The following is a 15,440-nucleotide window of genomic DNA, read 5'->3' as shown; positions in this document are numbered from 1 at the left end:
AAAATCCTCCTTACAAAGCAGGGCCAAGTAAGAAATGAAATTTTGGTGCTGGAGGAAAGTTTAAGGAATGAAGACACTGAGCAGTAACAAAACTCAAACTTACAATGGACTGGCGACGTTGCTCTACTGTTCGTTCATCATCAGAATCACTGAAGTATTTGGAGTACAAAAAAGGCTTACGAACATAAGCATGACGAACCGGCTTGGCTCTCCCATCGCTCAGTTCATTCGCGTGAGGCTTTGCCTTATTTTTATTGTTTTTCTCCTCTTCATCTGAAAAGTTTTTTTTAAGTGCACGGAGAGATTAATAAATTAAGGCAGTACTTTCAACATCACTTTTGAAGAAACAAGCCTCCCCAGACTTAACTTACTTTCCTCAAAAACATAGTTAAAGTTCAAAATACCATCAAATTACTGAAACCTGGAACGTATATTAATTTATGTATGCTGCTCAGCTAAAAAAAAATTTTCAAGATGTTAAAAGGAAAATAAATTATAACGAAGGGCTTAATCCTTGTACCTGAAACCTTGTTGCATTATATCTATAGTATTTAGCTACTTCCAGGACTGTGTCAGAATATTACTTCTGCTGAGTATTAAACTAAGCTTCATTCCTACGCCAAAAATTTGTACACCATTTAAAATCTTCAACTAGATAGGTTTGCTGAAAATACTTAAACAGAACATACTTGTTTACACTAATGTAGCATTATTTGAGTAAGACAGAAATAGATTTTATTTATCAGCACTATCAGAGATATTGCAAAAGCACTTATGCTTCATACCATAAGAAGCATTTACACCCTTGAAACATACTTCAGGCTTGTTTTCACATCATGCAATCTATCATCAAAAGAAAAAATCAAAGCTAGAGAACATAAAAGAAATTGAGTGCTTCTACAGAGTATTTTTAGAGCAGAAAAGATACGCTCAGAGTAATATTTGCAGAAATCATTAAGAACCTGTGGTCTGTTCAAGACAAAGAAAACTACAAAATGTAACCCAGCCAGAGAACAGGTTTAGCGTTTCCCAACTCTTAAAGCTAGACCAATTCATATTTCTTCTGCTGCGACCAAGTAGAATTTGAAAATACAAGCAAATCTAAAGCTCTGAAAACAAAGTCAGCAAAGTCAAGTACATCCAGTACTGCAGGAAAACTAACAAATCACTCCAGTGTTTGCTACATTTCTGGCAAAAAGGAAGGTAAAAATCTCACTGCAAACCCTCATATCCATCACTTAAGTGGTTCTGTTCTCTATTATACACTGTAGTAGGAGTGACAACATTTAGCATATATAATACTATTACAAAAAAAGAGACTCAAAATATGTCTTCTATTCATCCTTCATGATTGCACAAATACTACCAGTCCAAATTTAAAATCTCCCAGGTAAACACAAAATACTGCAAAACATCAAATTTGTTAGAGAACATATTCAAATTACAATTACTATTTCTTGCAATTTTAGCACTGCCATTAACAATCTAACTGATTTACCATCTGATGTGATCTCCCCCTCTTCAGTACTGTCAGAAATCACAGGTTCTTCTTCGCTTTCCTCTTCAAAGGAAGAAAGGTCACTTGTATGGACAGAGCTGACAGTGATGTCACTGAGTACATCTGTATCTGAATCTAGTGATGTATGTTCTTGCAAAGGAGAAAAAGAGAGAAGTTGTAATACAGCACATTGTATTTGAAAAGCTATCCTTACAAAAAAAAAAAAATTAACATTGAAAATAAAGTCTTAAGAATAAGAAATAGCAAAGGAAAAAAAAAATTAACACCTTAAACTGCTGAGATCTTGTTGGAATAACACATGACTAAGGAGGAAAATGCCTGAAGAATCAAAGATCCACATTTCCTGATTCATGTACCTCAGTGAAAGGAGATGAGCCATGAGCTAACTGTGGCTAGTATGTCAGAACTAGCAGAAAACATATTTTCCCACACACATTTCTAATTCAGCTCCTGAATACACTTTAGCATATCCATATTTTAAGAGCAAGCATTGCCCATACCTTACCTTCTTTAGCACTTTCAGATGCTTTATGTTTATTGCTATTTTTTTCTGGAACTAACTGTTTCACTGGTTCTGACTCTTTCACTTGTTTTTCTTCTTTTGACTTAGCAGCATCATCATTTTTCTTCTTGTCAAGTTTTTCTTTCTTTTCTTTTCTCCTATCACCCTCTGGTTTCTTTTCACATTTATCTATTAGTTTACTCTTCTGATCTTCACTATCCTGTTGTATTTCTTTACTTGCATCTTTAATTATAACAGATGAACTACTGGCATCCTTTGTTGAATTTTTCGTTTCTTCACTTTGGCAAGGAAGCTCATTTGAATCTTCACACTTCACAAATGTTTCAGCCCCTTCTCCAGAAAGATCAGAAATTGCTTTTTCTTTATCTGGCATGTCTTCCATGTTTCTCTCAGTGCCACCATCAACACTCTGCTGAGATAACAGTCTTTTTGCAGCTTTGTCATTGTTTTTGGAACTTGAGTTTTCTGTAGAAGCCCTGGCAGCACTTGCTTCTTGGTTTAGAGAAGTTATTGTTTCCAAAATTGACATTGCATCACTAGCTACATTGCCACTAGGAGCAGTAGTAGAAACACCTTGAACAGGAAGAAAGAAAACAGTTTAAGTTAGTTTCTACCATTTTCCATGATGGTAATGTTTGAAGGGAAGTAGCCATTTAGCTAGAATGACAATGACATTAAGAAAGTCAAAAGAAAAATTAACTACTACTCCATTTAAGATAAATAAGATTAACCAAAATATTTCAATAACTTTGCATCTAGAGATTGCAGTTTTTTAAAAAAATAAAGAACAAGATGTTACAATCTTCAAGAAACAGCAAGAATGGTCTATGAGAAGGAAGTTCAACTTTATCATCAGTAGGCTAGGGAAAGCGTACTGCCACAATTCTACATCTCTTCCCCTTATATCTTCATAAATGACAGCAGAAATGAACTCAGTGTACTGATTATAAAATAATAGAGCTATCAAAAGAACATATCAGTTTCCTATTCTCTTAAAATGAATTTTGAAGATTGATGAGAAAGGGTTAACTGGACTAGCACGGGGAGGTGCAGCTGGCTTGTTAACCCACTTAAAGGAAGCGGGCCCCACAGGAAAAGAGCTAGGATTTAAATAAAGGGTCTGGTTACAACTAAATGAACTGCAGTGGAGTCTCTTAGGAAGAGAAAGAATGGACAAATACCTGCCAAAGCCCTTAGAAGCTGATACAGGGCAACATAAATAAAAAACAAATAAACTGATGTGTTTATAGACAAACAAAGGATTAGCTGATTTGCAGCAGAACTTAAGTTCCTGAGAGAATCTTAGCACAGAGCAACCTAATTAAATGTCTTCCAGATAACCCTTTTGGATCTACCAAAGGATAAAAAAATCAAGTCATTCTTTTCGTACAGCTATGTTTCATTTGACCATACAATACTTACAGGGCCAGAACCTAAGACCAACATTCCTCCCTACAGTAAATTGATCTCCTGTAAAGCTGAGTGGAAGTGACAGTGATACATGGTGACATCTCTCTTGCCTTCTAACTTTATAATTGTAGCAAGAGACAAGTATAATCGCAGGCTGCCTGGCGCTCAGCTTGCCAATATGGATACCAATGATTCTGTGCCAGCAACAAACCTAGTCAATGTTCCCTTTCCTGAAGAAAACCAACTTTTGATAGTAGACTGCTAACAGAAGAAGTAGAATACCTTGCACGGCAACAGACGTGTCCGTTTTCTCCTCACTTGCAGCTGTACTGGGGCCTGCCTCCTCTTTGTGATTCAGTGTTGCTAAAAATTCATGAACAGCTTTTTCCACCTGAGGTCTGAATGTGTGGTTGATCTTTGGGTCCACAACCTGAGAAATAATTCTGTCAATTCCAGATTCCAGCATTCCAGACCTAGAACAATAGTTACATTCACAGTTAATAAGAAAATGACTCTTGGAGAATGTCTTAATGACATGTTCAGTTAGATATCATGCAAACACTTCTAAACACTTTAAGTGAAGCACTAATGTTTTCTGAACATCACTCAGGTATATATTTAGTCAGCTGTATTTCCACAGCTCTAACACCTTATAAATTAAGAAAAAGTCTAAGAAACGAAGTGATCCAATTGCATGGAAATGACACAACAGTACAACGTGTGGCTATGTCAGTACAGGTTATGTCTACAAATGTTAACTGTAAAAGCATATTTTGGAAGAAACATTAAGAAGGAATCTGATCTTATCAACTCCTATGGCATAAAATAAATAAATTTTGGACAGCGTGAGGAACAGATTAATCAGCCTCCATTGTTCTAATTCACTTTTCACACAATACACTGCGACAACTACGAGTTTGTACAGCTTTATAGAACACCTTTAATCTTAAGTAACAAAATTAGTGAGAATGGAGAACTTCTTACCTTAAGGTTTTCTCCAGACCCCTCTTTATAAAAGATTACACAATGATGTCTTTTGACACCATTGCTTGGATTAAGAAATCCCCATCTCTCTCTCTCTGTACCAGTTACAAAAAGTCACTAAATCATAACTGAACACATTTGTTCACAAATCCTTTGTATGAGACCCAATTCAGTGACAAAACTCACTCTACTTAAAGAAACTTCCCCGTGCTTCTTATGACTACTTTTTAAGAAGTAAAACTAACGGAACATGAAACAATCAAGCATTAGATAAGTGCATGACATCATTTTGATGTAAGAGCAGTCCCACAACAGTTTTTCTCCCTCTAGACAGATTTACATCCAGTTTTGTGTTTTGTGATTTGCACTTTGCAGGGCTTTATCTGTCAAATTCTATTTATTATCCTTAGTTCAACATCAGATAATAGCAACTGCGTTTATTTTTAAGAAATAGCAAAGGTCATCCTGAGCTGGGATGTCACACCCCAAGTCAGAAACAAGCCTTCCATCACCAGATAAATTCCAATCAGTCAAAATAACATTTGAAGCCTAACTCTGAGTAACGCTGATGACAAAGTGCTAACTGAAATACCGTTTCAGTATTACCGTTGAATACACCGTTTGTTTAAACTAAAAAAAAAAAAAAAAAAAAAAAAAAAAAAACAACAAAACCCACTTATCTAGAAGTCCCTTGAAAGAAAACAAGCAGCTTACAACTGACCTACAGCTTCAGCTAGCCGTCACAGAACACAAGTGTATTCCAACAGAAACCCTAGAAGTACCACTTACTTGAGAACCTGCTGCCTAATGTTATTTCTCAGCTGGTTCTTGTTGAGATGAGGACTCCAGGTATGAGTGGCCAAATGGTTGCAAACAAAGTTATCAACACGCTGTCTCAAATTCTGATAGGCAGGCTGAAGAAAAAAAAAAACAACAAAGCACAAGAGGACAGAGAGGTTGGACGACGCGCAGCTCTCCGGAGTAGCCGGAGGCCTCACGGCGGCAGGCAGCGGCCGTTCCCGGCTTGCTACGAGCTTGTAACGCATTTAACGCGCGCTGCCGGAAAGGCTCGGCACCAACAGCCGCGCTCGCACCGCCGCCCTCCGAGAAAGCGGCCTCAGCTTCGCCCCGCATAACAGCCGAGGAGGCGCGAGTTCCAACGGCCCGCGCGGCCGCCCCACACCTCCCTCCCGCCCGGCCCCGCGCCCGGGGAACGGAGCCGGCAGCCCGCCGGGCACCGCCGCCCGCCCGCACCTTGGTGTCCACGTCGGCCAGGCAGTCGCGGCGGAACTGGTCGAAGAGCCCCTGGCTCTTGAGGTGACTGACGATCATGGAGACCAGCTCCGGCTCCGCCGCGCCGCTCCCCGCGCCGGCTCCAGTCCCCGGCAGCGGCGGCTGTTGCTGCGGGGGCGGCGGCGGGGGAGGCGGCGGCGGGGGCTGCGGCTGAGGGTTGCTGGCCATGGGGACGGCGGGACGGCGCGGCCTGCGGGGAGCGCGGCGGCCGGCTCTCCCGGCCGGGCCCCGGGACGGGGCTGGTTCCCGAGCGGCGGCCGCGGCGGCTGTGACCCCGGAAGCGAAAGGGAACTGAGGGAGGAAGCGAGAGGCGACCAGAAGGGAAGCAGCGCCGCAGCCGAGAGCGGCGCCATCGGCGCGAGGCGAGCACTGGCAGAGCCGCGCACGGCACCCGCGGGCCCTTTAAGGGGACGGAGGGGGCGGGGCTGCCGGCGGGCCGCCGCTGCGAGGCCCCGATCCGACTACGGCGGCGGGGAGCGGGCCGGAGAGGGGTCGAAGCGGCGTCCCCCGCGCAGCCCGCAGCGCCCAGCCGCGCCCGAGCCGCAGCCGGGCGCCGCGGGCAGCGCGGGGGGCCGTGGGGATCTCGCCATCCCTGCCGTCCGCCGCCGCGCTGCTGCGCGCTCCCCGCCGGCGCCGTCGCCGCTCCGCCCCGCGCGCCGCCCCTTCCTGCGCTGGCCGCCATCATGGTGGGGGCAGCGCCGCGCGCTTCCTCCCTCAGGCGCGGGGCGGAGCCACGGCGTGGCCTGGGGGCGGGGCTTGGGGGTGCTGCTTCCGGTACCGCTGCTTCCGGGGCCGCCTGAGGGGCAGTGGGCGGAACGTGGCCGAGCGGTGGCTGCGGTATGTGAGGAGGGTTGCGTGTCCTTTTGCCTCTGCGGTTACCCTAGCAAGTGTAAACATTGGCTCTTTAAGATTTCTGGATGCTACTGGGTGACAGTATTACAAGTAGTTCAAGCATATTTGCTTTAGATTTTACAGTATTCCCATGCTTTTTCTTTTAATGGAAATTTTTCATGCTGTCTCTTGTTTGCAGTTTACTTACTTACCTTTATTTTTCTCTGTATTACATTCACAACTGTTGAAAATTAAATCTCTTGACTGCTCACGTCAGTGAATATCTCCTGTTGCTTTGAACTTAGCATAAACTGCAGGCTAGTGATCTCTAGGCTGACTTACTGTGAGTAAATCAGGACATCAAAGCCAGTAAATAAAAAATGTGAAAGTCGCAGAATCGTAGAATGGCCAGGGTTGGAAAGGACCTCAAGGATCATGAAGCTCCAACCCCCCTGCCACATGCAGGGCCACCAGTCTCCACATTTAATACTAGACCAGGCTGTGCAGGGCCCCATCCAATCTGGCCTTGAACACCTGCAGGCACGGGGTATCCACAACCTCTCTGGGCAGCCTGTTCCAGCACCTCACCACTCTCTCTGTAAAGAATTTCCTCCTGACATTCAACCTAAATCTTCCCTCCCTCAACTTAAAACCATATCCCCTTGTCTCCCTGTCTTTCTTGTACTGGGGGCTTCAGTACAGTACTCCAGATGGGGCCTCACAAGAGCTGAGTAGAGGGGGACAATCTCCCCTCTCCCTGCTGGCCACCCCTCTTCTGATGGACCCCAGGATACCATTTGCCATCTGAGCTGCAAGGGCACATTGCTGGCTCATGTTAAGTTTTTCATCTGTCAAGACTCCCAGGTCCTTCTCCACAGGGCTGCTCTCAAGGACCGCTCTTTCCAGTCTGTATGGATGCCTGGGATTCTTCTGGCCCAAGTACAAAACTCTGCGCTTTGCCATGTTGAACCTCATCAGGTTCACCTGGGCCCACCTTTCCAGCCTGTTGAGGTCCCTCTGAATGGCATCCCTTCCTTCTTCTGTGTCAACCGTACCACTCAGCTTGATGTCATCAGCAAACTTGCTGAGGGTGCACTTGATTCCATCATGGATGTCATTGATAAGGATGTTAAAGAGCACCGGTCCCAAGACAGACCCCTGGGGGACGCCGCTCATTACTGGCCTCCACCTGGACATAGAGCCATTAATAACCACTATGTCTGCGGCCTTACAACCAGTTTCTCATCCATCGAGTGGTCCACCCATCAAATCCACATTCCTCCAGTTTGGAGATAAGGATGTGGTGGGGTCAAAGGCCTTGCTCAAGTCCAGGTAAATGACATCGGTCGCCTTTCCCTTGTCCACCAATGCCGTCATTCCATCATAGAAGGCCACCAGATTGGTCACGCATGACCTTCCCTGGTGAAGCCGTGCTGGCTGTCTCAGATCACATGCTCATTCCTTATGTGATCAAGCATGCATCCAGGATGATCTGTTCCATGATTTTCCCAGGCACAGTGGAGAGACTCACCAGCTTGTAGTTCCCAGAGTCCTCCTTGCTCCCTTTCTTGTAAATGGGAGTGACATGACCCTTCCTCCAGTCACCTGGGACCTCACCTGACCGCCAGGACTTTTCAAATATGATGGAGAGCGGCTCAGCAACTTCAGAACCCTGGCATGCATGCCATCCAACCTCATAGACTTGTACTCATTCAGTCTCATGAGGCAGTCTCTGACACTCTTAATGTTCTTGTTACACAAATTTTATGATGTGATGAGTGGAGATCTCGTTCAACTACAAATGTTAATCATCATTAAAAATCTGTCTGACAGTAAAGGCCGGAGTCTCAGGATTCTTACTGCAGACTTGAAAGCAAGCTAGAAGTATAAAGCTTGTCTCTAGGTGTCCTACTGTAAGGTAAGTTATATCTATTAGGAAAACATCCCTCTTGGAACAGTAGTGAAGTGCTGGAACAGGTTGCCCAGGGAGGTGGTGGAGGCACCATCCCTGGAAGTGTTCAAGAAATGTGGAGATGTGGCAGTGAGGGGTAAGGTTAGTGGGCATGGTGGTAATCTGTTGAGGCTTGGACTTGATGGTCTTAAAGTTCTTTTCCAACCTTAATGATTCTATGATTCTATCTAGATGATTCAGATTTCCATAGAATGAACTAAATCTGACAAGTGTTTTAAGAGTATTGTGATAGTATTATCTGGAGTAATAATTACTGGAGTAATTTATAAAAGCTGGAATCTCCTGGAAGACAAAAGCACCAAAGTTTAAAAGCATTGTGAAGTCTGCAGCTTGAAGCCTGGTGCAGTGCCTACTGGTATATGCCAGCATGAGGTCTATTGTATCTGTTACATCTTTTCTCAATAAAGAAAAGTATTGTCACTGCTGACTAAAGGTCATGTAGCAGTAAGCAATAAAGTGCAGAAGTCAAGGGCGTCATTTTTGTAAATGCATTGCTAACTTTAGAAATTGTGTGTGACTATGATAGAGGATGAAAAATTCAGACTTTGTTGGCAAGTTAGCAACATCTTAGGTTTTGGGTTGTTTTTTTTTTTTTTGTTAGGAAAAAGCAGTGCAACTTATATTTATATACATCCATCCATATATTTCTCTTTTCACAAAAGAATAAGAATAATGCAGAAAATGGAAAGAAAAAAACCCCACCCTTTTAACAGCACAAGTGATATACTTGTTTCACTGAACAGCATACCACTCACACATAAGACATCACAGCCTGGACTACCTGTGGTATTCGTCTCAAGCTGTGTTAATCAGTGTGCCATAAAATAGTAGAGAGCAGGAATCCATGAATGAGATTTAGGAATTTTAGAGTTAACAAGGTTCAGTTATGCCCACTGGTCTGACACTATTGTAACAAGCAGTCCATGCCCTAATGGACTCAACACTTTAATGTGATTGTTATGTGCTATGAGTTTCCTACCATCCCCGGTTACACACAACTTACTTGCTGTTGCAGGCTTTCCAGATATTTTATTTACCAAATTAAGTAATCCAACACTTCAGAACTTTAATCTTAAATGCTAGCTGACAATGGCTTTTTTTGTTGTTGTCTGGGTCCAGCTGTACATTGTCCTTTGGAAAGATGCTGTAACAGAAACTAAAAGCCTCTTGATAATAAAACAATAATTTAAATTAAACAATCTTTATAATCACTGTAGTCTTTTTACAAATAAGTATACACAGAAGAAGGAGCTGTTCAGAAGAATTCAAGTTTCATCAGGAATGACTGAAATACCTGAGTAGATTCTTGGATAGTAAAATCTCTAAAGCTGCCTAACACCAGCCAGGAATTCACCCCAGCTGAATTGCTCAATTCATCTTCTACATATGTGGTAACGTCTGTGCTTTGTACCATCTGTGTTGTCATTGTTGCTCCATTTTGTGAGGCTGTTTTCTTTTGTTGTGTAGCTTATGTATTGTTTATTGTGGAACAATAAACCACTGAGCCTTCAGTGATGAATTGATTTGTTGTAAAAATGTGCATCCCTGATGCATAAACTTTATATTTCATGATTATCTGGCTAAAAAAGTGTCTGATTTTCTTATGTTTGCTGATGGGGGACTTAATACAAAAAGTCAAAATCATTCCATCTGTGAGCAACACCAGTAATCAGAGTCTAATCCACAACCTGTTTTGAAACACCATAAAAATGGTGCCTCAGTATTGCTGAGGTTCTGTGCTACATCCATAAGGCAAATCTGGCTTCAGCTGAGCTGCATAAAGTGCTCAGGTTGTAAGACTGAAATGTAGACAGGACACGTGCTGCATCTTTAGCTGTGATGCTATGTGATAGATACCCAAGTGCGGCAGTAGTCTTGGTGTGTGAAGCGTTCTTGGACTTCCAAATCTGGTGGATATGATTTTGTCATACTTTCTGCATAAAAATGTTTTGATAAACTGTTGTTTACTAAAGCATGCTTGAAATGCTTTTTCTGCCTTCACAACCGTGTTTTTCACAAGTGTTATTAGTGTTTTTATTTGTTCTATCACATATAAACACTTTTTTTTTCATCTGGTGCTGACTAGTAAGGCATGAGTAAAAGATACTGAAGTTTGCTGGCTTAAGTGTATTATTGAATGAAATGGCAAATGTATTTTTATACAGTAGGAGGCTGTCTGTCCAAAGGCAAGCTGTTGGCAGGCTGAAAAATTAAAACAGTGGCCAGACAACAATTTCTGAAATGTTGAACAAAAGCTTTTATTTAAACCAGCCCATCATGACCTTGGCGCTGACACCTCTCTTACTTTTCAGTCATTTCTGAAAGATTCCTAGAAAAAATCCTGAAACTGCATGATATCCTAGTCCTCATGCACCAACTGAACAGAGTGATTGAAGTCAGTGACAGTATAGTTCAAGGGAGAGGGCACACTGTAGCTCCTCAAAGTGGGTAGTCAAATAGATAAACTGAAATGTGCAACACTAATACCAAGGCTTTCATGTTCAGTAACTAACATTTTTTGGTTGTATTTGCTGGTTGAAAGTTGACTGGTTAAAGTTTAAAAAATTTCTGTCACATTCCAACGAACTACATTTTAAAATAGTTTTTCTTTGATGTGAAGAGAAATGAACTCATTTTTATATAGCTTTTAAGATGTAAAAATACTTTAAGCTTCTGATTGTAACTGCATCTAAAAGTGTAGTGTTTTTTTTTTTTCAATTTCAGACCTTCAACATGGCATCCAGTTTGCACATCATGCTTTTAAAGTACATTATTTTGCAGGTACAGCTAAACCTCTTTTCCATTTGTTCTCATTTTATGTCTCTGCTAAAAAAAGAATTTCATCAACCCAAAATTTTGTGACAAAGATGAGTAGAGCATGTTTAACGGATGACATATGAGAGCAAAAAAGATTACTGTCATAAATAGCTTTAGCTCACACAGTTATTTGATTTTTTTCTGTTACATGAAAGAAATCTTCAGTGGCAGATGGAGTCTTGACCCGACCATGAGGGGAGCACACATCTACATGGTTGCAGTGGTGACTTATGACATGTTACTTTGCAATGCACTCTTCCACGGTAACAAGGAAAGGGAGACAAGCACTAAAGCTTTCTTACTTCTTCACAAGTAATCAATGACTAATTGATGCAATATGGCTGGGATTGTTATTGGCATCTAAGGGACTGGACATCTAACTCCTGCTAACTTGATTGATGATCTCAGTATATCTTTTTTTTATTTTTTGTCTAAATCTAGGTTCTTGCCCACTGAAGAAATACCACTTTATTTCACCATTCACATGAAAAATATTAGATTGAGTGGAGTGACTGCACTCCCTGTAATAGATGTTTTACTTTGCTGTTTGTTGTTGACTGGAAAATACGTGCTTCTATTTGTGTATAGGGAGACAAAGAAAAAATTAATAGAGGCTTTTTCTCCAGAGAGAGCACAAGAGATTATACACTCTTTCGCTTTTGCTTAAGTGTAATTTCAACAGTAAGGTAAAACAGTATAGCTTAAACATGAAAGCGTAGTGAGTGGATACACAAAAGCATGATACCTTTTATATCAGCATTCTTTGCTGACTGCAGCAAGGTGAAATCAAGGTGGAAGCACTGCTTAAATGCAATGCATGAAGCCTAAAGTAGAGCTGATGGACTGAATTTTGCTTTAATTTATACCTAGTGCAGTTCCATTGAAGTCAGCAGGGAGATGGATCAAAGCAGGACTTTGCTGCTAAATAATAGGGTGCTCAAAATTGCTCATGCCATCTTTTTACAACCTTGGTTGTAATCCTCAAGGGAAAATTTGAGTTATCATATTTAGTATGAAAAAAGTGTTTTCTGTGGAAAATTGAAAATGTTTAAAAAACAGAATTTTAAAGAAAGAAAAAAAAAATTGAAAATGGAAGTTTGGTCTTTTGGCTTGCTCTTTTGTGTTGAGGTGAGGTAAGATCAGAAAAGAAAGGGCCTGTGAGTCATCTTCCAAGAGCATTCTTTTAGGAGAGGTGGGGCTGGATAGAGGGAAGAAGATGAGTTATTTTGTCACTGCTGACCTAGTTGGTTCACTGTACAGCTGGGCAATTGAGATCTCTTGCTGTGATTCTTGGGAGCCTGCAAAGAAAGAGCTGGTAGGAAATGGGACCTGGTAGGACACAATGTCCTGCTGGCTCTTGGTCGGGGATGTGGGTAAGATGCGGTCGGTGGTGTGTCCCTTTTCCCAGCCCACTTGTTAGTGTGGGTGTGGAACTGCTGGGTACCTGAGCCTGAGATCCTGGCCTTGCTCTCCACTGAGCAGGGATAGGGGAGCGGAGCATTGTCCATGAGGCTGGTTGCTGTGGTGGGCCTGAACAGAAGACTGGGACCCATAAGCATTACACTTCAAGGCCAAGTGCAGCCCTCAGAACTCATTCTGAATAAGGTGGGTGTATAACCAAGATGTTATAATTGCAATACAATCAAAAGAGTAAGGCAAAGCAAACAAGGATCACAAAAGAGAATAAGTAGAAGAGCTTACCCTTGGGTTGAGCTCACTAGAAGATACCCAAAAGAGGAGGATCTCCAGAAGAGATCCTTCCCCTCTGGTAGCCAGCTCTTAAATAGGTCCAGGAGGGCTGGAGCCAGGCTCCACCCCTTCTGGCAGCACAGGTGAATTGCCTTCACCTGTGCTCCTCTGGCTGACTCATGGCTCACCTCAGGTGATCAATCAGAGGTTCAGGCCGTGACTCAGCAGTTCCCATACAGTGGGATATGAAGAAAAAAAATCTTCAACAAACAGCGGAAATGATAATGCTAATTTCACATCAAGTTCTAAACACATTCAAGTCCTAAATGCTCCATCCTCTTGTCTCTCCTGTGCTCCCAGCTTTACTGCTCTAAAGCACTCCTTTATCTCCATCAGCTCCAACAGAGCTTGATTTTTCTTTGAGCAAACAGATGTGTGTTGGCATGCACCCTGACTGGGTGATTGCTTTTGCCGAGGCTGGTACCCTTTCTTCAGCAGAGGCACTTGTTCCAAATCTTTCCTTCTCACCTATTGATTTTCACAAAGATGATAGGAATTTAATGTCTTTAAGAAATTACACTTTTCTGCCAGACTTCATTAAAATTGACCAGCAGTTTCGAAAGTTATGGGGCAGGGGCTGAAGAAGGATAAATCGTCCAAGAGTTGTTATCCAGGGAAAAAAAAAAAAGGAAGAAAATAAATGAAGAAAAGCTTGAGTCTGCCAGCATATATTGTATATGGAGATAACTGGCTCTGAATGTATTCAGAGACCAGTTGGTTTCTGAATAGGAACTGATGTAGAAGGCAGACAAGGGGAAAGAATCCCAGCTAGCACACCACTCCCCAGTGCACAGGAGGCATAGGAGAAGGCAAGGTTTTCTATTTCATTCATTTATCTGGAAGAAAACTGAAACTCAGGGAAGATTACTGTCAGCATTGTGAAGACCAGTCCCAAACATTCAAGTGTTCCATGTTTGATCCTAGAGTAGGAAGTGAGTATTTTTTAAAGTTTATTCTTGTGAATGTGTACGAGAATAACACACCTAAGGTATTTTTTGCATTCACTTGCTCCTAAGAATGTTTGAAACCTTTTTTGGAGCGGAGAAATGCAATATTGCCCCAGAAGTGAGATTTTTATAAAACAAAACATTTTTGTGCTCAGTAAAAAGGAGCTACTGAGGCTGCAAACGAGGAAAACAATTTTGAAGAAGCCTTTTTCTCCGGTTTTAAGTATGCTGGCTGGAAGAAGGACAGGCTGCTGAAGCACAGCCTTCCACTAGCCTCAGGCTGCTGCACCCAGCTGGCTTGTCCACCAGCCCCTGCCGAGCACACAAAAAGACAGCTTCATCTGCAACCTCCTCTGCAGGAATTGCCTCAGGTAGCACCAACCTGGTCTTTTTTTTGTTTGTTTTATTTTACCCCATGGTCTTTGTTGCTGCACGTTAATTGACCATCACCTCACTGACTGTGTTAACACCAAGCATACAGCTTCTTTTGTAAGAGCAATTCTTAAGAGCAGTGCTGCACTGCAACAGATTTATTTTTCTAGTTAGAAGCATCATTCACTGCAGGATCTTTTCACTTCTTTTAACTTTTAACAGGATCTTTTGTGCTGTACATTTTACTTAAAGACAGTTTTAATTCCTTCTATATGTTGACTTAAAAGACATATTCTTCAAGTTTTTATCAGGAGAGTGTTGAGAAAATTTTGGGCAATGCCCATCTCTCCTGTATGGTGTTATGTGACAGTGGAAACTTGTCACAGAGCAGAAGTATCTGCTTGCTCAATCACCACTAAAATATCTCAGAATTTAAACTGCAAGAAAAGCAGTTAGAAAAAACAATTAAATGTTTAGAGAATTTAAATAGAAACCATTTGCTGGTAATTGTCTGCTCTCCTCAGCAGCTTGAGCTCTCCTTGCTCCCATATTATAAGGACACTTGAACAAGAATCCGCTCTCAATCTTCTTCCATCTTTGATGTTAACATCAAAGAAAATGATTCAAAATGGTTATGGTTTTCTCAGTCACAACATGAAGTATGGATGGAATTTTTTTTTTCTTTGATTCTCTATAAGTCTTAAGTCATTTCCCAGGACTGTTTGTTTTCTCATGTGAGAAAAAGTAGTTCGAAATTTTCCAGAGTTTTTATTGTATCTACTTCTGTCCATTAATGTAAAAAGCACTAGCTTCCCGCTCTGCTGAGACAGAATGAATAATTGCCCTTTTTGGATGAGAATACTCTAGTCTCCTTCTTGCTTTCTAAAATAAAGAGAAAGGTCATCATGAATCTTCTCAGAACTGGTACCAGAAGGCTTTTGCTTCCAAACAGGTGTGTTCCATTCATGATACGAGCTTGGGTCATTTTCAGCTTTGAATACAGAGTTACTGTTAAAATCAATT

General features: G+C 41.9%; 1 protein-coding gene across 2 annotated transcripts in view; it reads right to left on the bottom strand.

The window, feature by feature from the left end:
* Positions 1 to 5,912, bottom strand: part of BOD1L1 (biorientation of chromosomes in cell division 1 like 1) — a 36,845-nt gene extending 30,933 nt beyond the window's left edge. For both annotated transcript variants that reach the window (XR_007376250.1, XM_048941622.1), the window contains exons 1-6: positions 5,691 to 5,912; positions 5,226 to 5,350; positions 3,735 to 3,925; positions 2,025 to 2,615; positions 1,499 to 1,648; positions 104 to 273 (exon numbers count right to left, since the gene is read on the bottom strand). Coding sequence is in view for 1 of the 2 variants with exons in the window: in XM_048941622.1 (XP_048797579.1) it covers positions 104 to 273; positions 1,499 to 1,648; positions 2,025 to 2,615; positions 3,735 to 3,925; positions 5,226 to 5,350; positions 5,691 to 5,897 (1,434 nt within the window). In the remaining variant the exon portion in view is untranslated. The remainder of the gene's footprint in view (positions 1 to 103; positions 274 to 1,498; positions 1,649 to 2,024; positions 2,616 to 3,734; positions 3,926 to 5,225; positions 5,351 to 5,690) is intronic.
* Positions 5,913 to 15,440: the final 9,528 nt, after the last annotated feature.

This window comes from Lagopus muta, chromosome 4 (genome assembly GCF_023343835.1).
Source record: "Lagopus muta isolate bLagMut1 chromosome 4, bLagMut1 primary, whole genome shotgun sequence".
Lineage (NCBI taxonomy): Eukaryota > Metazoa > Chordata > Aves > Galliformes > Phasianidae > Lagopus > Lagopus muta.
Note: the sequence above shows the minus strand (reverse complement) of the source record. Positions and strands in the feature narration are given on the sequence as shown.